The sequence below is a fragment of the Hydra vulgaris genome, chromosome 11 (assembly GCF_038396675.1).
Source record: "Hydra vulgaris chromosome 11, alternate assembly HydraT2T_AEP".
NCBI classification, from domain to species: Eukaryota; Metazoa; Cnidaria; class Hydrozoa; order Anthoathecata; family Hydridae; genus Hydra; species Hydra vulgaris.
Window position 1 is genome coordinate 37,698,615 of NC_088930.1, and position 27,823 is coordinate 37,726,437.

General features: G+C 28.4%; 2 protein-coding genes across 4 annotated transcripts in view; one reads left to right on the plus strand and one right to left on the minus strand.

Annotated features, from left to right (window-relative positions):
* Nucleotides 1–829: 829 nt before the first annotated feature.
* LOC136087261 (uncharacterized) lies at nt 830–2,547 on the plus strand. The gene is made up of 3 exons (XM_065809720.1): nt 830–1,070; nt 1,166–1,300; nt 1,989–2,547. The coding sequence occupies exons 1-3, from the start codon at nt 836–838 to the stop codon at nt 2,165–2,167; spliced, it is 549 nt and encodes a 182-aa protein (XP_065665792.1). The 5' UTR covers nt 830–835; the 3' UTR covers nt 2,168–2,547.
* Nucleotides 2,548–16,735: 14,188 nt separating this feature from the next.
* LOC105846914 (phosphatidylinositol phosphatase PTPRQ) overlaps nt 16,736–27,823 on the minus strand; it is a 146,565-nt gene continuing 135,477 nt past the window's right edge. For all 3 annotated transcript variants that reach the window (XM_065810984.1, XM_065810983.1, XM_065810982.1), the window contains 2 exons: nt 18,872–19,102; nt 16,736–16,964 (listed from right to left, as the gene is read on the minus strand). In XM_065810984.1, coding sequence (XP_065667056.1) covers nt 16,891–16,964; nt 18,872–19,102 — 305 coding nt within the window. In that variant the 3' untranslated portion in view covers nt 16,736–16,890. The remainder of the gene's footprint in view (nt 16,965–18,871; nt 19,103–27,823) is intronic.

Sequence of the window (27,823 nt, forward strand, 5' to 3'; positions counted from 1 at the left end):
GCATTGCGTCGTTCAGTTAACTTTAAAGTTTCATTTTAAAAATGGCGTTTTTGAATTTAAAACTGAAATTTAATTAACAAAAAAGTTTATTTTATTTTTTCAATAATGTGTTGTTTGAGTAATCGTATGTATTCAGAAGTTTTACCTTTTCAGTAATTAATACAAGATCAAATATTTGCTCCAAACGAAATTCGTTTATGGGAATAAAGATGTTTACTTACAAAATGCATTGAAAAAATGTTTAATTGATTTTTAATTATATTTCTTTGGTAAAAATAGAAGAGTAATATATATTTTTATTTAAAAAAAAAAAGTTTGGTAAAGTTAAAAAGGTAAAAACATTGTGGTAATAATTTTTTTATATACTAAACATTTTTTTGTATGTTATTATGTATTATATATTGTTTTTAATTAAAATAATGAAGAGAAAAGTTTAAAAATGATGAAAATTTTATCGTGAAAATATTGTCATTTAAAAATGACAAACAAAAATGTAGAAACGTTTTCTAAACGTTTAAAATTAAGAACAAACAATCAAAAGGTTACCGTTAAATAGTCATTACTTAAAAAACGCGCACTCGCTGCAAATTTTGTTGCTTAAAGTATCAAACATTTTACCTTTTTACGCCGCTTTCTACATGCAAACATTAACGCGACAAACGTTTTGGTGCGCGACCTTATAAAGCTACTGACAAAATTTAATATGATGCTGACGACTTTTATTATGTTGCAGATAACTTAAATTTAAACTGATTATTTTTAATTTGTTTGGTTTTAATTAATTATTTTTAATACATTCTTAAATCTCTCGTTTGTTTATAATAAAGGTTTAAGAATGAATATAAAAGTATTTAACAAACTCAAAAACAACATCAGTTTACAACTGTGCATTTGCTTAGTGACACTCGTTATTGACCTAATAGTCACGGTAACTAATTCTTGGTCGGTTCGAGAATTCAACACTTTAAACGATCCGGGTGACACTAAAGAACGTACCGTTGGATTATTTATCAAATGCACAATTTATGTATCTAACAAAAAAGAATGCGAGTCTTACACAGACACAAGCGGTAAGTTAAATGTTTTGCTCATTTTGTAATTGGCAAATTAACTGTTTTACCATTTTTGTGAAATACGGATTGTACTATTTTTTTTCCCTACTTAGATTGGTTACGCTGCTGCCGTGCTATGTCAATTATATCTTGTTTACTCCAATTTTCTGCGGTAATACTTACATTGGCTATAATGTTAAAACATACTAAACGTTTTGATTTGCTGTCTACTGCATGTTTTTGTTCTGGTAAGTGAATTGTAATATTCTGACCATACTTTTTAGATACCTGAGTGTATAGATTTGGAAGACGAAATTTAGAAGGCATTAAGCATTATAAGTATTAATCAAATAAGCTTAAATAAATAAAAAATTCAAAAGTTTTAGAGCAATGGAAAAGCATTATGATCAAATTTTGCATTAATAGAAAACTAATAGAAATTTAAGGTATAGTAAACCATCTTTAAATTTAAAGATGGTTATGTTTAGCAATTATTCTTATAGCTATCGCTGAACGAACTTGAATTTTAAATACTTTTGATAGGTCAAATGAGAATGCAATAAGTGATAGCAAAATTAAGCTGTGTTAAAAATCAATTCTTAATCAATTAAAAAATCAGTCGTTTAACCGCACCAACTTTCTTTTTATTATACTAGAACCACTTTTATTTTATTTAATTTCTTGATGTTAACTTGCGCTTTACCTGAAAAATAAACACTTGTTTTTTGTTTCTGTTTAATTACAAATGACTAAAAAAATGCTTCCATAGTTCAGTTTGTTTGTGGATTTAATATTTTTTACGGTTTCGGAAATAATGTTAAAGTTTTATATCATAATATTTCATATCATTTATTAACTATATTAAAAGTATTTTTTTTTTTTATATATATAATTTTTTTTTTTTGAATAACAATTAAATATAATTTTACTTTCAAGGGGTATGCATGCTAATTACAATCACAGTGTTTGCTGCTATGAATCAAGGCACAAAACACAATTTCTACAAATATAGTTGGTCCTTTATAGTATCTATTATAGCTACTTTATTTTCAGCAGTATGCGGAATTTATGCAATTACAATGATGAGAATGAGTGAAAGTCAACCAAAAGAATAAAATATTGTATTTTATATATTTTTTCATATATTATATTTTCTGTTTATAATTTATTGAGTTATGTTAATGGTTCTTGATTATTTTTTATCTGTTTATGATACGATGTTTATGTTATGATGTTAATAATTCTTAATTATGGTAGATGTTTCTAATGTCTGTTTGTAATTTCTTTTATCTTTGCTTATAGTTTATTTTCTATACCTTACGAATATACCTTATATTTTCTGCAATTGCATTTAAAGTATTTTACAAAATCTTAAAAGACTTTTAGCATTTTTATATTTGTGATATTTATATTTTGATATTAGATATTTGATATTATTTAGATTATTTTATATTTGTGTATAAATTTTTTTTTAAACCATGCAATAAATAACAAATTTTGTTGCATTCTATCTAAAACCGAACAGAATCAAAGTAAAGAAGAAATAAATATAAACAAGAAGGCAAGCTCTAACCTAAAGAATAAAACTGCCTGTTATGTTTTTATTTTAAAGACGTACTCTACAAAACCAGCGTTCATTTCCACTGTTACTTAGTTATCTAAAACAAATCATTTAAACTGTGGATTGGAAGTTTGATGTTTTTTAACCATATATTTAAAAAAACATATATAAAAAATCTGGCAAATGGTAAATAGTTTAATAAACTTTCCGCTGCATTTTTTATTAAAAAAAAAATTAAAAATTCATTGTAGCAATAGGCAGTTACGCATTATAGGCATTACGCATTATAGGCATTACAGTTCATTGTAGCTACATGCAGATATTATGAAATAGGGAAGAATAAAATGTGCTTGTTTTGTTATGTTTGCACGGTCGTTTAGAAGTGGCAAGTTATTATGCGCAGGCGCATTAAATATTTAAAAGTTTAAATTTTATTAATGGCTATACCCATTGTAGCTAAAGTGGATCGTATACGATCCACTTTACACAGCTACAATAATACTTACACAGCTACAAAAATATTTTTCAATAACAACCATATATTTATAGTTTTAACTATTAATAAATATCTGCATCTCCTTCTTTTCTTTTTTTGAATAAAATTATTAATGTGACTAACACTTCGTTGATAATAAAATGAAATAAATATGATAGAAAACGTCTCAGTATATTAAAATATGTTTCTATGTGATGATTACATACTTAAAGCCTCATTTGTTTATGTTTTTGAAATTAATTTTAAAATTTTTTTAGCGCTGTAACTTAAAGTTTTTTTGTTTTTTATTTTTGTTTTTTTTTTCAGGTTAATATCTTCTTGAATTATTTATTTTGTCAGATACTTGGATTCAATTTTTTATGAGCATCAAAGTGTAACTCTCTTAACACCACTTTTGTTGTTTTTTCTATGTTAAAAATATGTATGTAATTGCTGTATATACATATATATTTATGAATATACACTAAAATATACTAAAGTATATAGTATGCCAGTAGTATATATAAAATCATGATGTGAATTTGATATTTTTTCTCCTGTTTCACTGTTTTTGAGCTCAAAAAATCAAAGTTATTGTTATTGTGTGTAATAAAAGTATAAGTTTATATAAAAAGTATATATTTAAAAGTAAATAAAAAAAGTATATATAAAAAAAGTATAAAGCAAATACATTCAAGCAAATAAAAGTATAATTAAGTTTATAATATGATAAGAGTATAATAAGTACTTAAATGTATGTAAGTATGTATTATAAAGAACATATTTTGCATCAAATATGTGTATATATATATGTATATATATACATACATACATTCACACATATATGTGTTTATTTATGTACTTATGTATACATGTGTGTATGTATGTATGTATGTATGTATGTATGTATGTATGTATGTATGTATGTATGTATGTATGTATGTATGTATGTATGTATGTATGTATGTATGTATGTATGTATGTATGTATGTATGTATGTATGTATGTATGTATGTATGCATGTATGTATGTATGTATGTATGTATGTACTTATGTATGTATGTATGTATGTATGTATGTATGTACTTATGTATGTATGTATGTATGTATGTATGTATGTATGTATGTATGTATGTATGTATGTATGTATGTATGTATGTATGTATGTATGTATGTATGTATGTATGTATGTATGTATGTATGTATGTATGTATGTATGTATGTATGTATGTATGTTGTAGTCAGTCCAGAGGTGGATCCAGACCAACTAGTAAGGGGGGGGGGGCGATTTTTAAATTTTTTTGATTCAGTGCATCAGACCATTTTAGAAAGGATAAAGGGAGGGGGATTGACTTGCTTAATCCAAACTGTTTAGTAGAGTAAAGGGGTATAGTAAAATTACGTTATATATCGATGTCCTATCAGTCCAATTTTTTTTTGCACCTCACAAACTTATAAACTTTTATCACATTTAAACAGTCTCCCAAATTTGCTTTCGTTTTCAAACAATTGCTTATTTAAGTATATAATTTAAAAAAAAATTCATTTTAAAATATCTAAGGGGAAGTAGGGAGATCTCCCCTATTCGCCCTTGAGTCAGTCAATGTATATACACTCCATTGCGCATACCCCTATATGATCTGATGTACTCTTGTTTCTCTTGATCTCAGGAGTTATGTTGTTTTCCAAACAGTGACTAAGCTTTTGCTTTAGTTGTAAACAATGAGTAACTAGACTTTTGCTAAAGTTCCAAACTATACACTAGATTATCAGTTTAACAAAAGTTAGGTTATATTGTTAACTTGCCATTTTTAAGATGTTTTAATCATTTTTTATATGCCATCCCTAGTTGCTGTATGAATATTCACTGCGTGTATGGTTGATTGATGTATGTGAAAATCGATTTAAGATGAAACAAGCATGTCCTCAAAGTTCTCTTATAAACAAGTAGATTGAATTTGGTATAAGATAGATATAATCTTTTTTCGTCAATATAACTTTCTTTTTTTTTAACGAATTATTAACGTAAATAACAGATTGGAGCAAGCTGAAGATGATGGTATTATCATCTTGCCTCGTTAACTTCAGTTATATTTTACAATTGAGTGAGTGTAGAAAGCTTGGGTGTCATCTGCATCAATATCAATAAAATATAAAATAAACACAAAACGAGTGCAACCAAATAATGCTAATTTAGTTTCTTTATATAAAAGTGCTGCATTTTTTCAATTTAGAGAAATAACTATGTAACTGTTTAGAGACAAAGTTCTTCAAGTTTTATTCATCACAAAATTCATTATTTGTACTCGAAAATTAATAAATTAATCAAAAGTATTAAAAAAAGTTGATTTCCTTCTGAACAAAAGTGCAACTTGACAAAATGTTGACCAAGCTGTATTTCGCTACCAATATTTAGTAGCGAATCCTTTGTTGTCGATCACAGCCTTGCATCTTCGAGGCATAGATTCGATCAGGTGATCAATGAAACTTTGTGGAATCGCTGCCCAGGCCTTTTGGATTTGTTCAAACAGTTGATCCTTATTACGAACACCTTCACGATTAATTCTGCGGTTGACGATCTCCCAAGGGTTCTCGATAGGGTTGAGATCCGGAGATTGAGGCGGCCAATTCATCACCGATAGGTGGTTGTCTTGAAACCACTGCTTGACTACTTTTGCAGTGTGTTTCGGATCGTTGTCTTGCTAAAGAACCCATTTTATTGGCATATTCCATTCAGCATCAGGTAACATAACATCTTTCAGGATATTTTTATACATACGGTCCATTATTCCATCGCTTCGATGTATTGGACCTAGACCGTTAGCAGAAAAACACCCCCAGACCATTACATTGCCTCCACCATGCTTCACGGTCTTATGGCAGTAGCGCAAATCGAGGCGTTTTCCGGCCGGTCAACGTACACGGCAAATGCCATCGCTCCCAATGATGTTGAACTTTGATTCATCACTGAACAGGACAGTTCGCCATTTCTGCACATTCCAGTCAATATGAGATGCAGCAAACAAGAGTCTTTTCTTCTAGTTTTTTAGTAAAATCAGTGGTTTCTTTGCAGGGCGTCGAGAAAACAATCCGGCTTCAACAGCACGTCGTCTGATTGTTCGGTCCGATACAGGCAGCTCTAATTGCTTTTGTATCTTGACTGATGATATCCAGGGATCCTTCTTGACAGATCTGACAATCATAGAATCCTCTCTAGAAGTGGTGGAACGCGGTCTTCCACCTTTGTTATCTGCTGCCAACTTCCCCGTAGAACGATATTTGGAATATAGTCTTGATACGGTCCATTTTTTCACGCAATATTTATCTTAAATACTTTTTTGTGACATTCCACTTACGTAATCGCCAATAATTTTCTGGATGCGTCTGGATGCTTCTGAATGTTTCTGGATATTTTTGGATGCTACTGGATGCTACCAGATGCTTCTTGTGGAAACTTCTGGAAGCTTATGCATGCTTCTGGAAACTTCTGGATACTTCCTTTAATTACACAATGTAACAAAAAAAAAAAAAATTTCTGTTTATCAAAGTTTTTTGATGTTTCTTAATTAATTTGAGTATGCTGAGTCTGAATATGACATTGGATTTTTTATTGCATCAATCGTTTGGTCGTAAAAAAAAAAAAAATCAATTAAACATATAATTAATATAAATCGTTTTGCATTAGATTCTACTTTAGTCAATATAAAACATTTACTAATTCAAAAGTGTTATGTTATGTTACAAAACTTCATGTTACATCATGTTTCTTACATATATTACATAATGTTACATTATATTGTATTGTATCAGTCTCTCACAATCTCAAAAAACACTAAAAGTGAACAGTAGAACGAGGTTTTCTTTTATGAAGTTTCTCGTCATCGCGTATCAAACACCAGATGTAGTCACCCATCATAGCTGCATCCCATCTGCCCTGGTATCTTTTCTCCATTGCAAGAATATCCTGATGGAAACTTTCCCCGTGCTCTTCACTCACATCACCCAAATTTGGTCTGAAAAATTCCAAGTGTGAATGCAGGTAATGCAGCTTTATTGACATTCTGCATTTCATATCTGCGTACCGTACAATTAAGTTTTCCACTATCTCTTTGTAGTTATCACTCTTATTGTTGCCTAAAAAGCTATGAACAACATGTCTAAATGCAGTCCATGCTTCTTTTTCAACAGCAGACATTTTGTCCTCAAGCTCCTTACATGCCAACATAACTTTAATCTGTGGACCAACGAATATACCTGCTGAAATTTTTGCATCTGACACCTTTGGAAACATCTGCCGAATATGCTGGAATGCTGCACTATCTGGGTTTAATGCTTTGACAAATTGTTTGATAAGACCAAGTTTAATGTGAAGGGGTGGTAGTAAGATCTTTTCAACAGGTATCAGAGATTGATTAATAACATTGTGCAAACCAGGCTGTAAATGTTCTCTCACTGGCCACTCACGTCTTGTGAAGTGCTGGTTTGCAGCCCTGCTATCCCATAAACAAAGAAAACACGAGTACTTTGTGTATCCTCCTTGCAGACCGAGAAGAAATGCTAGCATCTTAAAGTCTCCACATACATCCCACTTGTAACTGTCGTAGTTGATTTTCTCAAGCAACAACTTCACGTTCTTATAGTCTTCCTTTAGATGAACGGAATGAGCTACTGGAATCGAAGGAAATCGGTTTCCGTTATGGAGCAAAACTGCCTTTAGACTTCTTGTTGAGCTGTCAATGAATAATCTCCACTCTTCAGGATTGTGAACAATGCCAATGTCATTGAAAAGACCACAAACGTCATGACAATAGCACAGTGATTCTGATACTACATAAAAGTATGCGAATGTTTCATGTCTTTTTCGGTATTTCGAGGTTCTGCAGCTTGGATCTAATAAATTCCATTCTTTCAAACGTGATGTCAGAAGTTCTGCATTTGATTTAGTGAGACCTAAATCTCGTACTAAGTCATCAAGTTCTTGTTGGATAGGGAAATGAGGTGAATCATTCGGTTCCCTGAAATCACAGTCATCATTGAGTTCATCCGGTGAGTCTACTTCAGAATGATATGCAGCTGCTTCTTCGGATTGAGGTGGAGTAGGAATAGGCAATTCATCACTGTGTGGAACTGGTCCAATAGAAGATGGTGTACTTGGATAAACTAGAGTCAGCCTATCTTTCGGTTTTTTATACTTTGAAATGTCAACAATGCAGAAAAAGCAGTCATCATGATGGTTCGTCGGTTCTCTCCATATTCTCGGAATCGCAAAGGGCATTGACTTTCGGATTCCACGCAGCCATCCTTCCAGAGTTGATCTGCAGCTACCACAACTGTAGTGTGGTGCCCACGATTTGTCCTGATCTCCCATAGCCATGCCAAAATAAGCATGATATGCAGTAAAGAATTTTGTACCACTGACAATCTTATGTTTAGCTTGTGTTGGACTAATATAGTAACCACAAACATAACAGAATGAGTCAGGACAAAGCTTGCAGGATCTACTAGACATATTCACCACTTCATGTAACAGTTGTAATTAGTTAAACTGAAAATAAACACACGAATATAGTTAAAATCAGCATATATATATAATGTTTTAATTGCATTACACATATACGAAAACTCCGAAATATACTTTATGCTTTTTCTCAGGAAATCTTGATGATAGAGAAAAACCAATGGTACCACTGAAATCAGCATACAAAAATTATGTAAGAAACATTAAAAAATTAACAAAAACAAAAATGTTGTTACATGGTGTTATTAAAAAACTTACGTAACGTTGACACGGACCAGACTTAAGAAAATGAAAAAAACCAAAAAAGTTGCACTTATTTTGTCCGCTGCAAAATGGCACTTGTCAACGAAATTCTGCCTGTGTGCTGTCACCTGTCAGCTGATTGCTCATGTCATGGCATGCTATGACTCCAGACTCCTAAACTGTTTGCTGTGGTAGTATAGTTCGTTTCGTTTTTAAGACATGTAAAATTAGGAACACTTTTTAGCATTGTTCAATGTTGTTTGTAAATGTTTTGTCCAATACTGTATATACAAAAACTCGTGTAATTAAAATAACTAAATAAATGTATCTTATAAATATAATTACAAGTAAATGCATTTTTTATAAATATAACTATAAACATTTTCAGCTATTGTGTACATGAAACATTTCGAGACGTGTAAAAGTTTAAAAAATAAGAGATTGTTTCAGTAATGTTGAGGTCAAGTAACTGTTGTTTAACAACGCATTTAAAATGTTGAATTGAGTTTGTCATTTTAATATCATTTCTGAGAAATGAGTTCCACAATTGCGGTCCTCTTCTAGATATTGAGAATTTGGATTGTCTCAAAGACATTTTTTGAATATAGTAGTTTTGCATAGAATGTTTTGTTTCGCATTTGTGATCAATAAGTTGGAAGTAATTATGGAATATTTTTCAGACTAAATTTTTAAAAAAATTAAACATGAACTGAAGGATGTTATAGATATTTTGTTTATAATTATTAAGAACTCTCAGTTCTTTCATTATTTTTTTAATACTAGCATATCCATTTGTGAATATGCGGTATGCTTGTTTTTGTTTTTTATAGACTAAGGCTAGTTATTATTAGTAAATACTTGCCCAGGCAACATTGTAGTAGCTAATATAGCTATGAAAAAGTGCAAATTATAAACTTTTTAGACATACACTTTATTCAAAATATACTTAGTTTTGTGCATAATACCAATGCTTTCAGATATTTTATTTTCGAATAACTTGTGTGCTCTTTCCAGCTAATATGCTAACTAGTATTACTGCTAGAAACTTCACAAAAAAAATGCTTTTTTTAATTTTGTTTTGTCAACTAAAATATCTGGAAGTTATAGCTTTTTTCAATATTCAAGGAAAGTTTGCTGGCTTTCAACCAATCGCCTAACTCTTCAAGCTACTGAATTACTGTGTAAAAAGTAGTACTAACATTTGAAAAAGAAAGCTTGGGTATCATTTGCAAAAAGAATAAAGTTCAGTACACAAGAAGATAAAAATATGTCGTTGAATATAGATCAGGAAAAATAAAAAACCTAAAAATTATCCCTAGGGAATACCACAAGTAATGATTTCAAAGTAAGTGTAAGTTTTATTGAAATATAAAGCTTGTTTCCATTGTTTAGATAGCATCAAAACCATTTTGAATTTTTTTTTTTCCTATACCATAATTACTAAGTTTGTATAGAAAGATCTTGTAATTCACTGTATCAAAAACCTTTGAAAAATAAACACTCCGAGTATATATTAATTTTTGTCAAACCTATCCAAAATTTCGTTAACTAACTTTATTACTGCATGTTCAGCTGAATGGTCTTTTTTATATCCGTACTGGTTAATAAAAAAGATTATGTGATTTTGGAGGTATGTAAAAAGTCTGTTGTACATTATGCGCTCAAGTACTTTTAAGAAGCATGGAAGTATGGAGATAGGCCTATAGTTTGATAAAGTAGAGTTATCTCTACTTTTAAATTGGAATTATTTTATTGGAACTACGCGTGCTAGTTTTAAGTTTTTAAGACTTTTAAGGAAAAAATCCATTTTTTAACGAGAGATTAAAAATATTCATTAGGGGATATTCAATAACATCATAAACTTCTTTAGCCATCTGAGAGCTTATGTCATCAAGGCCCGGACTCTTTTTTGATTTTATTGTTATAAATGCATTTCGAAGCTCACCAGAAGATAAGTCAGTCATAAGTCCATTACAAAGTCCAAAGTTCTTTTAAATATGATTTAATAATCTTTTTACTTTGAGTTATTTAATTAGCTAGTGTCTTTCCAATATTTATAAAATAATTTTTAAAGCTTTCATCAATAATTTTGATCATTAACAACGATGTTTTTGTTTTCGGTATTTAAATGGTTTGTAAAATATAAAACAAGGAATCTGAAAGAAGATCAAAGGACCTTGTCATCAGATCCTTAAATAAGTTCAAACAAGCATTTAACAAAGATAACAACAAATAATATTAAACTTCTACAAAGAAAGTATATAATTAAACTAGATCACGCGGATCTAATCACCAATATTTTATATAAACGTGTACGTACCAAAATATAATAAAATTTTAAGTAAAAAGTATAAAAATCAATAAAATAAGTAAGAATAAACGTAAATAAATGTAAATAAATGTAAATAAATGTAAATAAATGTAAATAAATGTAAATAAATGTAAATAAATGTAAATAAATGTAAATAAATGTAAATAAATGTAAATAAATGTAAATAAATGTAAATAAATGTAAATAAATGTAAATAAATGTAAATAAATGTAAATAAATGTAAATAAATGTAAATAAATGTAAATAAATGTAAATAAATGTAAATAAATGTAAATAAATGTAAATAAATGTAAATAAATGTAAATAAATGTAAAAGGCAAAGTTATTAATTCATATTATTAGTAATAACATAATACGTCATCTAATGAAAAAATTAAGCTCTTTAATTTACTTTTAAAAAGACTAAATGTAATGGGTTGTTCAAAATCAAAATTTGGTAAAACAATTTTATTCCAAAGGTGTGGTGCAAGATAGGCGATACAAATTAATTAAAGATCGTTTGACAAAAAGGTTTATTTAAAAATCAGTACTTCTCAAATTGTATTTGTTGATAGGTTTCGGAGTAAAAATATCTTTGAAGACAGATAGGGACAAGCCATTTTTCCACATGCATAAAACATTATATATTTAGCTCGTATATATTTAAATTTCTCATTACAATTAAATAATGTTTTGTGTGAGAATAGCGATTTGCAAAGCAGATTAAAATTAATTGCATATTTCTGACGGTGATATTCAACTTTTTTCTGTATTACCCCAAGCAATATTAGCATAACTTAAATAACTGTGTATAAATGAAAAATAAAGTTTGATTAAAATTTTCTCATTGAAGTAGATTCGTGTTTAATATAAAACTCCAATGTTCTTTAAAATTTTAGTGCTTATATAGTCGACATGATGATACCAAGTGGTGTTTTCATCAAGATAAATACCTAAAAATTTAGTTACGGAATTCCTTTTTAATTCAATTTGATTGATAAAAATTTGAAGAAAGTTTAATGGCGTAAACCGCTTTTTGGAGAGCAAATGGAATAAGCTCCACTTTGTTTTATTAGTATTTAGAGTTATATAACTCTAAATACTAATAAAACAAAGTGGAGCTTATTCCATTCGCATTCCAAAAAGCGGTTTTCTCTCATGCACCGAGATTTTTTCAAATCTCGGTGCATGGGTGTTGTTACAGTTTCTACAAAAAAATTAATTTCCAGCAAAGTTTAATATTATTTTTGCATTGTTTAAATCAATATGGTGTGGTATGTCCCTGATCAAAACTTTTAATTTGACTCTAAATTGTCGTCTACCATCTTCGATTAATTTATCAAAATCATAATATGATTTTGATACTATTTGTAAAGTTAACACCATATATTGAAAACATTATTTCTGTAAAACATACGACATATTATGTCGTATGTTTTACAGAAATAATGTTTTCAATATATGGTGTTAACTTTACAAATAGTTCATTGTCTGTAATTGTAAGGCCACACTTAATTGTTATGAGAAAACCGTAATCTTCTCTTTTTGTGAAGACTACAGGCATATTACATTCATATGTCAATTTCATTTTTGTCATTGCGCTAACGTCATTTATTGATTTAAACATCGTCCTTTTTTATGGTAAGTTAGACTCTAGTTTATTTTAACCAACTTTTTCAGTAATGTTTTCAACAATTTCTTTCGCTCTATCATTCATATATTTGTTATAACCAATCGGCTTATTATCCATGAAGATTCTAAATTCTACAATTCTGTCTCGAATCGATTCAGCATTTTAAGCCATTTTTGCGCGAGACGCGATTTTATTTTTAAAGTCTTAAAAAAAGAAAAAGCACGTCCGCACTTTTATGTAATTTATTTTCAAAAGCAAGTTTCTTTTTTAAATTTACAATTTTTTTACAAAACGTAACAAATAGAAAGATGTATTAAACTTGCAACAAAATATGTAGCATCTAAAAGCAAGAAAAGTTGTGAGTAAAAGTTGTGAGTTGTGTGAAAAGTTGTGACTTTTTTTGACAATTACCGGTTTTACGTCACTCTCCGACGCTAGATTGCTTACGCTTTGTTTTCTTAAAAACTATTTTAAAACTGGATAAAAAAGCACAAAAACTTAATCTATTACCATTTTATTACAAATTTATCTTACTTTCCAATAAACACTTGGATGTCTATTAAATGTCGAAATAACATTTAGACTAAACGTTTAGTATTGGTCGTTTATCCGTTTAGAATGAAATCCAGAATAACGTTTAGAATAAACGTCTATTAGTAGGATGGAAAGTTTCCGTGAAAATTTGCTCAAAATTTCCGGAAATTTTCAAAAATTTTTAAAATTGAAATTAGTGTTGTTACGACTATTAAATAATTCGACAGTTGACTAAATCGACTAATATATTTTTTGAAATCGACGAAGTCGATTAAAAGTCGATTTAGTCAAAGTATGGAATAATTTATTTTTTTGAAACACATAGTAATAAAAATAATAAAGTAATTTATGTTTGCTTTCTGTTTTTTAAATATAAAATCATTTACATAATAATGGAGCAAATCAATATAAAAGAAGGGCTACTCTGACAACGGGGCAATCCATTCGCAGACCCCAATGATTTAGAGACCATCTTAAATACTTAAACACTATCAAAAAGTCATTATTGATATAATGTCATTATTGATATAATCATCATGATGTAATGTGATTGTATAGATGTATTTAAACTTTGGAGCTTCGCAATTAAAATTTGCCTCAGAGCTCCGAGCCAGCTTGGAGCGGCCCTGTATGAAAGTATTTATGAAAATCATCGAGTTAACAAAATAATAATAAAAAAAATGAAATACATAATCCAAAGTAAAAAAAATTTGAATGAAAAGATATTAGGATTTTGAGACTTTAACTCGGCTAAATTGACTTTAGTCAATAAGTAGGAAGCTCATAATCGATTAAGTAGACTATTCAGAAAATTTCAGGAAATTTTCTCGAGTTGAAAATATTTGGGAAATTTTCATCCCTTTCTATTAGACGCCGAGATAACGTACATTTTTACACGTTTATTAAACGAATAAAAGCGTTTAGATTCAAACGTATATAAAGCGATTAAATTTAAATCAATACTTAACGTTTTTTAATTGGTATAGTTAATCACTTGTAACAAACTTTAACTTATGTTCTGTTCCTGGGTTGAAGGTGTGTTTTCTATCCCGTTAGGTTTAGAACAGAAAAAAAACCGCTGTTATTCCAGAAAAACTTTATTTTTGTGACCGGGACAATAAAATTTGGAAAATCGCGTGTTTTCCAGAAAATTTTCAATTTGCTTTTAATGCCGAGCTTTCTCCTATAATATTCATGAACACCTAGAACTGTTTCTCCTAAACACTCTAGAAAAATAAAAAAACTTCTAAAACTTTCGAGAAACTCTCACAACTTTCTTGAACGTTCTTGAAAACTCCAAAAGTAGCTGCACAAATATAGAAGCACAAGTGTCTTGAACCAAGATTCCAGTTTGTGTTATAGTAGACTGAAAGGATAACAACTTGTAGTTGGAAAGAAGTTATTTGTTTGATATGGCATAAAAAGGTTGTTTGTATCCAGCTGATTCATTCTGTTACGTGTGCGGACAGTTCATAAAGACAAAACTTGCGCACCGCATTTCACATGCAAATATTGCAAAAAACCACTTGAAGGTAAATTGAACAGTTGCTTCTTGCTTAGATGTATTTTAATTTATTTTCATAAAATTTAAATTCTAAAGATCTTTTTTATTTCAAGGAGTTGTAATTTACAAAGTTTTGTCTGAAGTCGTGAACTGTAGGCAAATACGTTCCATCTTGAAATCGTTCCATATTTTGATACTTCCTGTCCTCAAATTATTATAAGTCTTATTTATTATTATGTCCTATTTTACAGGTTGGTACAGAGGAAAGAAGCGAGTCGTGAAGTTTGCTATCCCGCGAGTTTGGCGAGAGCCGACGGACCACTCAAGCAACTCCTACTTCTGCATGGTAAACCCAAAAAAACGTCGTCCCGTGAAAAATGTTCCTCATATCGTTTATCAGGACATACCTTCTTCCATCGCCCGATTTGCCTGTTCCAAATTTTTCAAGGCGACATCGGCTATCTTTAGGAGACAGCAGCAAGTTAGTTACCGAGGCTGATACTGGAGATATGAACTACAATTCCGCTGATGAAGTTGGGAATAGAAAGCCGTACTTCTCTAACCAGAAAGACATGTACAATTTAATTAGGGACCTTGGGATTACGAAATCGAATGCTGAGCTTCTGATATCTAGACTCAAACAATTGAACTTGGTTGATAAATGCGTACAAGCCACAGATCAGAGGAAGCGGTATCAAAGATTCTCCAACTTTTTCAGTTAGCGTGATGGGCTGTGCTTCTGCAACGACGTTGCCGATCTATTTCAGGCTATACGTATCGGATGTTATTCTATTGATAGACGCCTATTTATTGACAGTTTATCGCGGAGCCTTAAAGCAGTGTTGCTTCACAATGAAAACCACTACTCTTTTTCCAAAAAGCGGTTTTGTAGTCTTCTTTGAGATGCACAGAGTGGGCATCTTCCCGATGGCCCACTCTGTGCATCTCAAAGAAGACTACACCAGTGTCAAACTGTTGCTTGAGTGCATTAAAGTATAATGTCTACATAGGGGAGGTTATCGGAAACTTCAAGATGGTATCATTTCTCATTCGTCTTCAAGGAGGTTTCACAAAACTTCCTTGCAGTTTTATTGGTGAAGTTTTGTTGGAGTTGTTTAGGGCTTTTTAGGTAATCACAAAGCTGAAAACTACGTGGAGTTGGTGAAGACTCTCATAAAGTATTACGCCAAAATGGGATGCAGAATATCTTTGAAAGTCCATATGCTTGATTCGCATCTCGACAAATTCAAAAATAACATGGGTGCTTAATCTGAGGAGCAAGGCAAGCGCTTTCATCAAGATATATTGGACTTTGAACGTCGTTACCAAGGACAGTATAACGAACATATGATGGGGAATACATTTAAAGGCTACTTTGAGAGAGTGATTTACAGTCACATAATGTAATAGTATCAAATTATTGATATCAATTATTTACCGCGCTCAAAAGAAATTGCAGTATCTTAAAACAAACTTTTATGATGCATTTAATTAATTATTATCATTAAAATTAAACTATTAATAATAAAATATCAATAATAACATTAAAATCAATTATTATATAAAAATTAAATATTTAATTAAAGCAACACCATTGAAAGATGTTTAGAGAAAACTCTGAACTCTATGATAAATATATTTTAAACACTAATTTCTAGTACAGTGGTGATGAAAATCACCACTTAGTATCACCACACAGTATTTTTATTTGAAAAAATTATAATAAAATTATATATATTACATATCATACAATATACATTATAAATATATTAAAAGCTATTCATCAGTTGATTTATCAACATTTATGAAGTTTTGTATCAAAGAAATCAAACTTTTACTGTTTAAAAAAATATTATTTCACAAACAATTTCACGATTATTTTCCTTTTAAATTAATTTCCTAGATTAGACTAATTTCCTTTTATACTAATTTTATATATATATATATATATATATATATATATATATATATATATATATATATATATATATATACATATATATATATATATATATATATATAAAACAACTTGACTTGAAATATTTATGATAAAAAATGATTAAAGAGTCCAGCGGACTTTTTGCAACCATGAGCTCAATGAACCGTTGCGATAAAACAATCCCTCAGCGTTTCCTAAATATAATAAAATTACATGACAGCAACTTGTTATCAGTAATTTATTACAAATAATTATAACTTTATGCAACAAAAATGGATATAAAACATTTTTGAATTGCATAGATAGGGTAAAGTTGCATAAGTTGAGCATGCTAACAGGGTATTATTTTTTGCAGCCGAAATATTATAATATTTATATTTATATTCAACAGCTTATGTATTATCTCATATAACCCATGGAATAAGCAGTAGATAAGGATAAAATATTGAGGATATAATACATTTTTTGATGATCTTGTTTCGTTCTGACGTAATTACAAAATATTGACTAATAAAAAATTATAACGGGGATGGTAAATTTTTTTAACAATAAAACAATAAAAGTATATTAACAATACAACCAAGAAATTAAAATAAATAACACCGCCAAACTTGTATCAATTTAGTCAACCAAAAAAATTCGCAAAAAAATTTAGTCTACCCGTAAAAAAGGTTATACCATCTTATGAACCTGCTTATCTTATGCAAACTTCCCTTGTATTAGAAAAATAGTGTACAAATATTTGATTTTAATTTATAATAATAATTTAAAAAAATTGATACTAGGAATCAAAAAACTGTTCCATCCTAATAATAAAACAACTCATTATTTACATGTGCGTACAAATAATTGCATATAATGTACAAAAATCTTTTTAAAACAATGTAATTTTTAGCTATACTTAATATAATGGCGTAGCGTTGTGGATGTTAAATTACTTCAAGAATGTGGTGCGGCTGGCAAGTTTACGGGTTCAAACCCTCCGAGGTGGAAGTTATTTTAGTTTCTATATTTTATTTTAAAGTAGTTTTATATTTTTTACTATTTTTCTTCTAAATTAAAATTTTTTAAAGTTAATTATATATATAGTATGTATTATATGTAGTATAATAACACGCTTATTTTTTTTTTACATTATTATCTTCCTGTACACTATTAAAAAAAAAGGAAAAAAAAAAGAAAAAAAAATAGTTGGAATAATCTTTGCATTGAAAAAAAAAATTAAACATCGTTTTAATGTCTTTTTTACGAAAGCCATCTCAAAAACAAAAAAATTTGAGGGAATCAAAACATTTTCCAATTTAACTCGTTCTCAAAAAGAGTTCAATTTATTTTGCTATTTACGAAAGAAGTTTTAACTAATGTATATTGGCTGTATAGTAAAAAAAAAGTCAGAACACTACAAAAAAAAAAAAAAAAAAAAGCAAATTTGCCTCCTCAATAATAGTCTTTTTTGAATTTTCCAACGAGATTATACAAATTCTTTAAACTAAAATTTTGAGTAAAACGATCAATGAACGGGAGTTTTAGCCTTTTATTGATTCTCTCCTTAAAATCTTTCTTTGCCAGTTTGAAACAAAAGTTGTGTGAAATTAATACTTTAGATTATTCATTAAATATGTTTAATAGTCAATACGATTCTAGTGATTAACATATAAGTAGATTAATAAATTAAAATTTCGTAAACTACAGCTAAAAAAGATGTTTTCTTATGGTTAGAAATTATAAAACTTATTTTACTAACTTAGATGTTTCTAAAAATTAAAAAATTTAAAAGTATTTTAAAACTCCTAAAGATTTGCTTCCATCACAAAATTTTGTTTTATTGAAAAAAATTAGAAAATTTGGACAAAATTTAAAAATGAGAAACATATACTAAAAAAGTCTCAAGCCTTATATTGCACCCCTTCATAAGTCATCATCGTACTTCAACCATACAACCAAGTTTACCAATTCAACCATGCGTCATTAAAATTAAAGCAACTACTACGCCTATCATTTAGAAATATTGAATAATTTAAAAAAAAAATAAAAGATTGTATAATATAAACAAAAAAAAAGGAAAAATAGAACAATTTAATAAGCTTTAAAAAATGAATACCCATCCACTGATTTGATCCAAAAGTATAAACTTGATCTTCATCATCTTCTAAACTCATTCTCATACTTTTATTAAAGTTATTAGCAGCTATATTGTCTCCTTTGCTCACAGCCAACCATTTTCCGTAAAATCCATGAAAATATAAATATGATTGCTGATTACGATGGATTGCCCATAGCTCTTTTGTTACTAAATGATGTCCCAACACACATCCTACACGAACATCTAAATCTGAAATAATAAACTTTATTTAAATTTAAATGAAAAATATAATGTTAGTATGTGAATACTATGTACTTAAAAATCATATTATATTATCATATCATATATATATTACAATCATATATAATATCAATTATGTAATCAATGTGTTTACTCATATTATATATATTGTTTTAACGCTTATGTTTTGTTGCTTGCATAAGTTTCCCATAATATTGCTTTTGTAACTTAACATAATGTTAAGAGACAAAAGCAATATTATGGGAAACACACATGTTTTACACTCGGTTATGCAGAGAAAACTTTTAAATACATTATTTAAAAGTTTTTTTCTTTATAATTAATTGTATATATAAGAATATATTCAATTTTGGAGTGAGAAAAAAACTCTACTAGTAACTGTTGACTTATTTTTACAACTAATTTACCAATAATACCATTTTAACTGGTGTTATAATCGTCTTTGTAAGTGTTGTAGTAAATACTAATATAGTTGTTGTACAGGGTGATTGCATAAATACAGTTGTTAAGATTACAAGGTAAGCAATCGATTAAGTGGTCATAGTCACTTTTTCAAACAAATAAGTTTTCATAACTTTAATTACTTAATGAAATATTTCTAAACTTTTATAGACAATAAAATGGCGTATAGTCTAATAACTTTTTACTCATTCTAATCTCACTTTATAACGCGACTTCGTTTTTGGTTGTAATAACTGATTTTTTTTGCTTTCAAAAATGTTTTTAGTATGTCATCACTTCAATTAAAAAACGTAATTAATATTGAAAATGCATAGGGAATGATAAGTCTACCTGGCAACATGGGTAGACTTCTGAGATTTCCTATGATAAGCATTACATTTTGTAGTGCAAAAACATTTTTTAGCGCATATTAATTTTTTATTGTTACTATTAATAATGATATGTATTCAATTACATATAATGATATGTATTCAAATAATGATATCTATTGTATTCAAATAATGATATGTATTACAAATAATGATATGTATTCAATTACAATGAGGAAAAAATCAATAAAACATGGTTTTTAATGATGTCATGATTATATATTTTAAACTAGATATTCTAAACCGAATTTAACTGTTTTGGGGATCAATCTCTCTGTTTCTTTGTTTTATCAACAGGGCCATTCTATGCCAAGTGAAGCAAATTTTTATGAGGTTCCTATGGCCCATCTCAGATTTTATTGAAACTTTTTGATTTTGCAAATATATATGAGAGAAGCATGTTTTGAAAATTTTAAATCAATATCTAATATACTTCTTGAGAAAACGCTATTTAATTAGTGGGCTATTTTGCTTTTAATTCGATGCATTTATTTATTTTGTTAACTTCAGATTTTTTTATGGAAAATTTACCTGATTTTTAGAGATCTTTTGGGATTATATATAAGTGCTCATCAATTTTTTTGGTTTTTATTAACATTCTTTGATTGATGCGTATAAGAAATTTTATGAAAAAAAAATGTCATCTCAGACAACAGATGCTTTGGATTGCAGATCAATTTTAAGAAAATCTTGATCCGACTCATTTTAATGACCAATAACTTTAGAATGTAACTCTTCAATCAACTATTTTTTTAAAAATATTTATCCACCTTGTGTTGATCAACAGGCAATTCGATTTATATTAATCTTTGAACTAGTTTTTAAGATTAACCTCTTTAAAATTACAAAAAACTTCAATCTTAAACCAAAAATATCAACTTTAGCCTGCCATTATAGAAAAGTTAAGATGCCTTTAAATTTTTTGTTTTTTAACAAGTATCCATAGCATACTTGCTATCTTCAAATAATTGAAGTACAAAACCAACTTGTTTAAAAGTTATTAGCTGTTAAAAATGATGAAAAAAACCTTTTTTCTTGTAGAGTGAAATTTCATGCAAAATAGCCCACTACTTAAATAGCATTTTCTCAAGAACCATATTAGAAAATGCTCTAAAATTTTCAAAACATGCTTTTCTCATATATATGTACAAAATCGAAAAGTTTCAATAAAATCTGAGATGGTCCATGAGGGACCCTATCCACTTGGCATGGAATGACCCAACAGACACATTTAAATATTCAATATAAAGCATTCAACTTGGTTGAAAACTTATCATGTGAATTTCTTTTTTTCTATCACCATTGAAATGAATTGTAGTTTATATGACTGCTGTGGTAATCATACAAATGAAAACAAAGGTCACTCAACTTTTTTTTTACTCAATTCTTTTTCTATTTTATTTAAAAAATGCTCTATTTTAATTCAAAAAATGTTTTTTATATGAGATAAACAAACAAGACTGTTTAACATATACGGCCATTTAATCAACTGTTTACCTAAACATTTTAAACTTTATTTTAAATAAAATGTTGGTAAGAACTTTGATTACTGATATACTACTAGAACTAGTAGTAAAAATAATTCTTTAATAAACTTGTTTTTCCTTTCTATGCCAGTCTAATTAAAACTTTATTTCGAGACATTTATTGGAGTTTTTTAATTTTACATAACCATAGTTTGAGTAATTTTTCTTTATCTTTTACATTAACTAACAATGTTAAAAATAAACCAGCAATAACAAAAATTCTGCCATAAAACCCCCAATCTTATTAATTTCACCAAAAAATTATTATATTATTAATTATATTATTTTTATTATTATTATTATATTATTAATTTAAATTATATTAAATTATTATTATTATAGAATGTCTTAAAAATAAACAACTGATTTTTAATTATTTTTAATTATTTCTTTAATTTAACTAAAATTAAAAAACAAACAAGAAACAACTATGCGGCCACTAGTTCCGATCACGACAAGAAACAGATCCTATACTGGTATCTGTTTATCATTTATTGCTCTCCTTTTTTCTCTTATTCCCTCAGCCAATATTGTTGTCATTTGTGACTTCAGTGCTCATCAAACTTTAAAGCACAAGTGACTTTAATGCATAAGTGAAGCTCATAAACTGTGATGAACTTACTTAGGAGAAGAAAAACTTTATACGAAATCCTTAATTTAGTTGTTGATAAGGGTAAGAGGAGTTCATCAACCTTGGATTGTAATCTTCTAAATGGTAGTATCACAACAAAATTTATTAGTTCTGATCTCCAAACACGTTATGCCAGAAGGCTGTTCAGTTGCAAAAAAATACTTCAAATATTTCATAAAACCATATTTAAATAAGAAAATGACATTATGGAAACCTGTCTGAAACATACAAGTGTGAAACCACAGTCACATCAAACTTAAAAAATGTTTTTCAAAAAATGGTAACAAGAATGTTAACGCAAGGTTAAGTAAATTCAGGTATTTAGATTTTTCAATACATATCCTACAGCCTTGAAGGATTTGCATTTTTAAGCAAAGACTAGAAGAAGTTAAGACTTTAATGACCCCAATCCTTAAGGCTTAGCTAAATAAAAACTATAGATGGTGTCTCAATAAAAGTACTTATTTTGGGCAGATGTTAACACATCCAATAGTCACATGCTTGTGACTATTACCCTGGCCTTATACTTACGCATCAGTTCACCTGTTAGTTTGAATTCTGACTATTCTTTTATATGCATTTGTTTCTCTCTCCTCTGGCCTCAAGGAACTTTCTGTTTGTTATTTATTGTTGTCCTTTTTTTCTCTTTGTCAACACTTATCACTTTCGCTCACTTCATAAAATGTGTCTTGCTTTCCAAAATTTGTGACTCTAGCTTGTGCTCAGTTTTAGGATAACCTTTAGGTGGTTAAGACCATGTTATAATCTTAAAACCTTTATCTTGTACTTTTTCTACATCAGATTCAGCCTTTTATCACACTTCTTACTGCTACTTTATGACTGACTGGAATTTATTCTCAAATAAAATTTTTACCTTTAGAATTACATATTGTGTCTCCTTCATAGTTGTTACAAAGGCCAAAATTAGCAAGGCCAAGGCCAAGACCAAGGCCAAGTGTTACAAGGTCAAGACCAAGAGTTTTAAGGTAAAGATAATATAAGAGTTTCAAGACCAAGGCCTATGCAAACATTTTTAAGAACAAAGACCTAAATTTTTGCCCTACGTTAAGACCAATTATTAACAAAACTGTAGGTAGCAAGTACTGTTACAATAAAACCACATGTTGTAAAAATAGACCAAGGTTATGCCTAGGTTATGCGCAGAATTCAACAAGAAAATAAAAGTCAAGCCAATAAGAAACTTGTAGACATATATGAAAGCTGAAAACAAATTATGCATAAAAACAAAGAATGAAAATTTTTAATTCTTTAATTTTATGTTTTTTTTTTTTTGACGGCCAAGACCAAAACAATCAAGGCCAAAGTCAAAATTTTCAAGGCCAAGGCCAAGACCAAGGTCAAAGGCTTAGTTTTTGGATAAAGGCAAGGCCAAGGACTAACAACTCTGGTCTCCTTTATAATTTCTTAGAACCAAGATGACATGCAAGTATATATTACTTCTTTTCATTATTAAGTCAAACCTTATATTTAGCCCTTTTTTTATAGCCATGGTTTTCTTCAAACTTTGTAGTGGTTGTTTCTAATCATAACCATTTTGTTAATTTTTTGCACAACTCTTTGAAAAACAAAACATTGTTTTATTATTGCAATATATTAATATAATAAAAAGGTTCTATTATACATTAGATAGAAGAAGCAAGAGCTATTGCTCTGAATATATCAAAGGCTTTCAGTAAAGTCTGTCATGTGATCATCTCTAACAATTGCATTAAATTTTGTATTTAAAAAACCTTTCAAAACTATCCAATTATTTCATTCTAACAGCAATATTAAAGTTGTCCCTAATGGATAACTTTAATATATCATCATATTTCCTGCAATTTTAGCGGTGCAACAACATTCCATATTTGATCCTTTGACAACTATATAATCTAGTCTTGACAAAAAATCATCACATTTTGATCCCATAAAAAAGGCAGCTGATTTTAAATCTAATCTCTCTTCTGTTACAGCTTGCAGTGACTAGTGAATTAAACTTTAACAAAACTTACTAGGAATAGTTATAGTTCCTCATCCATTACAAGTAATAACTATTGTTCCTCCCTTTATTATATTAATGAAAGGCAACACTTGAGTCTTAGACTTAAAGTCTTTTTAGATTATTGTTCATTTCTGATTACTTATTAAATCTTTATAGAATCAATTGCAAAGTTAGCAACTACTAAAGTCTCTTTTTATTGCCCTCTCGTTCACTACTCCATTTTTTAATTCTTTAATTCCCATCTTTATCTCTATAAATCTCTTACTCGCCCTTGTATGGAATAATGTTGTCATACTTGTGCAGGTTCTTCTGATGAGGTCATTTGGACATTGAAAAGGTCCAAAATATCATTGTAATTGTTATTGAACATGATCTGGCCGCTAAATATGAGCCTCTGTCCAATTGTTACAATGTTGCATTTCTTACAATTGTTACAATGTTGCATTTCTTACTCTTTTCTACAAATATTATCATAGTTGTTGCTCAAGCAAACATCAAGTTCTTTTCCGTAAACATAAATGAATTCTCTCCTGTTTTCGCGTTTACTTGATACATACAATTTGTAATTTTTTAACCATTCTGTCATTAACTGCCAAAGATACTATAGTCACCTCTAGAATTTTTTTTATTTTCTGTAAAGCTTGACTGCAAAGCAGATAGACTTTATTAGCCTGAAATATAATTATTTAATAAGCTAAATTCAACAAGTTTGTGCAGTGAGTTAAAACTTAATTTATTTTTATAAATTATTTATTTTGCAAACTTCTCTATGTATAAAGGTACATAAGCCATATAGGTAACATTTAAAACTTATTGTGAAAATCTCATCTTATCAAAACTAAGTAAACCAAAAAGCTTTTTGTATTTTGTTAATGGTTACCAAATATAGAACTACTAATATTTAAGTATATTATCAATAAGTTTCTAGTTTTCAGAACAAGATAAGAAGATTTATTTTTTAAAGATGTCTATACTTAAAGACAATTTCATGGTTTGATGACAGCAAATGGTTTCAAATTCCTCATAGATTATCCCACATCACAATTTTTCTATCATATATAGGAAATGAAAGAAATACCTGAGCTGGTTATTTTTGTAAGCTTTTTGAATGGTTTGAAGAATATGTTACTTTTATACATAGTTATAGTTAAAAATTTGATGTATAATAATCAAGTATAATAAAAAAATAATTGTGTTGCTGAATATTCAGTGCTATGGCTAAGTACCTAGCCAAATATTCAGTATTTGGCGAAGCCACTATAACATAATGTATATATATAAATTGTATACACATATTATAAATCTCTTTCTCTATATAATATAACTCTAGTATATATATATATATATATATATATATATATATATATATATATATATATATATATATATATATATATATATATATATATATATATATATATATATATATATACATATATATATATATATATATATATATATATATATATATATATATATACACATTTATATATATATATATATATATATATATATATATATATATATTTATATATATATATATATATATATATATATATATATATTTATATATATATATATATATATATATATATATATATATATTTATATATATATATATATATATTTAGGGGAGTGTGGTGTACCTTGGAGGCACGTCAATGCCTCTTGTGCTGCCATCTTGAGTAATGAATTCAAACTAAAATTTTTGTTGCATGTATTGGTTATTAAAGACTCATAATAAAATGTTTTACCACTGCTTAACACATTTGTTGCAATAAAAATAAAAGTTTGTTTCCGGTATCAAAAAGTAACTTCTTTAGGGTGAATTCTTTTTTTTCTACAACTGTAGGTATAAACTTTATTTTAAAACTGATTATCAAAATTTGTAAAGCATGTTTTCAGCTACATTTAGGCATGTTTGAAGTTGCTTAACTCATAACCTATAAATAGATGGTAGTGATTTTGTAAAAACTATGGTAGCGGTGTACCTTGGAGGTTGCTAATGTTGTGTACCTTGGTAGTACAACCAAGGTATACATTTGGATGATTTTGTAAATACTATTATGATTAATATTTGTTATGAAAGTATTTTTTTAATGACATGTTATAGTTATATACCTGACATGTTATAGTTATATACCTGACATGTTATAGTTATATACCTGACATGTTATAGTTATATACCTGATTTTTTTTTTGTATATTAAGAATTTCTTAAGAATCATATGTGTGTATTTCTTCGTTGAATTGTAATTATTTTTCTCAAATTGTTATCTTCTCTTTGATAATTTTCTCAAATTATCAAAGAGAAGATAAAACTGTGTATGAGTTGGACAAATCAGACATGGTCTTTCAGTTGCCACATCTCGCTATTACAGGAGGTCCAGCACAACAGCTGAAAAAATCATTTAGCATTAACTTTGATTACCTGAATGTAGAGTAAACAAATGCTCAATCAAGGTGAAAGACTTAATATTACTAAACTTTAATGTAGATATTTGTTATTACTCCTTTCTTAATCAACTTTAATTCTTTTGTGTGTTTTTAATACTTCTAAGAATAAATTAATTTAAATTTATAATCATACATAAATTCAACATAAATATAAACTAATATATAGTTTATATAAATCTAACTAGTTAGATTAATAATATCTCAAATAAGGCTGATTCATATCAGCCTCATTTAAGATAATAGTCCAGTTATCCTATAAGTAAACATTATATTAAATTTCTACTATGTTGAGTACATAATTTGTTAAAACAATAGTACCTCCAAGATACAACATGCATACCTCCAAGGAACACCACTGGTGATGTACCTTGGTTGTAGTGTTAGCTATTTTTAAAATTAAAAAGAGGGATGAAAAAATATGTCTGGATGTTTAATGAAAAAATATTGTTACAGATCATATTGTAAGTATTTTTTTTCATATTTGTAGTTGTTTTTCATGTGTTTCATGTGTTTCATATTTGTATTAGTTTTCATAATTGTAGGTACACCATTCTTCCCTATATATATATATATATATATATATATATATATATATATATATATATATATATATATATATATATATATATATATATATATATATATATATATATATATATATATATATATATATATATATAATATTAAAATATTTTAAATGAGAAAATACAACTTTATAATGAAACTTGAAGTTTCATGCCATTCGGCAATCATCAGCCATATTATTCAAATATAAAATAAAATAAAAACCGTTATAAAAAATACAAATTTAGCGTTGCAACGGCATCTGATGTCAAGTGTATGTGATCCGATATTTGCTAATCGGCGGTATCAAAGTTAATGTGGTAACAAAAATTGGACACCTTTTCTTAAACTTAATTGACTTACATTTTTCATTACATCATAAGCTCCACAAAATTTTCAACAGAAACACAATAAAAGTTAGTTACAGCTGCATGCCAAATATTCAATCTATTATTAATTCACACAACCAACAAATTTTGCGCAACAAACTTACCACTAATGATATAAATAACGAATGTCTATCAAAAAACGTTGTATATAAAGCCACTTTATCATCACCTAATCCCAGTCTTACGGAAAAATATTACATCGGTATCAGTGAAAACGCTTTCAAGCTCAGATTTGCAAACCACCTTAAATCATTTAATGCAACCAGATATAGAAATGATACAGAACTTTCCAAAGAGATCTGGAAACACA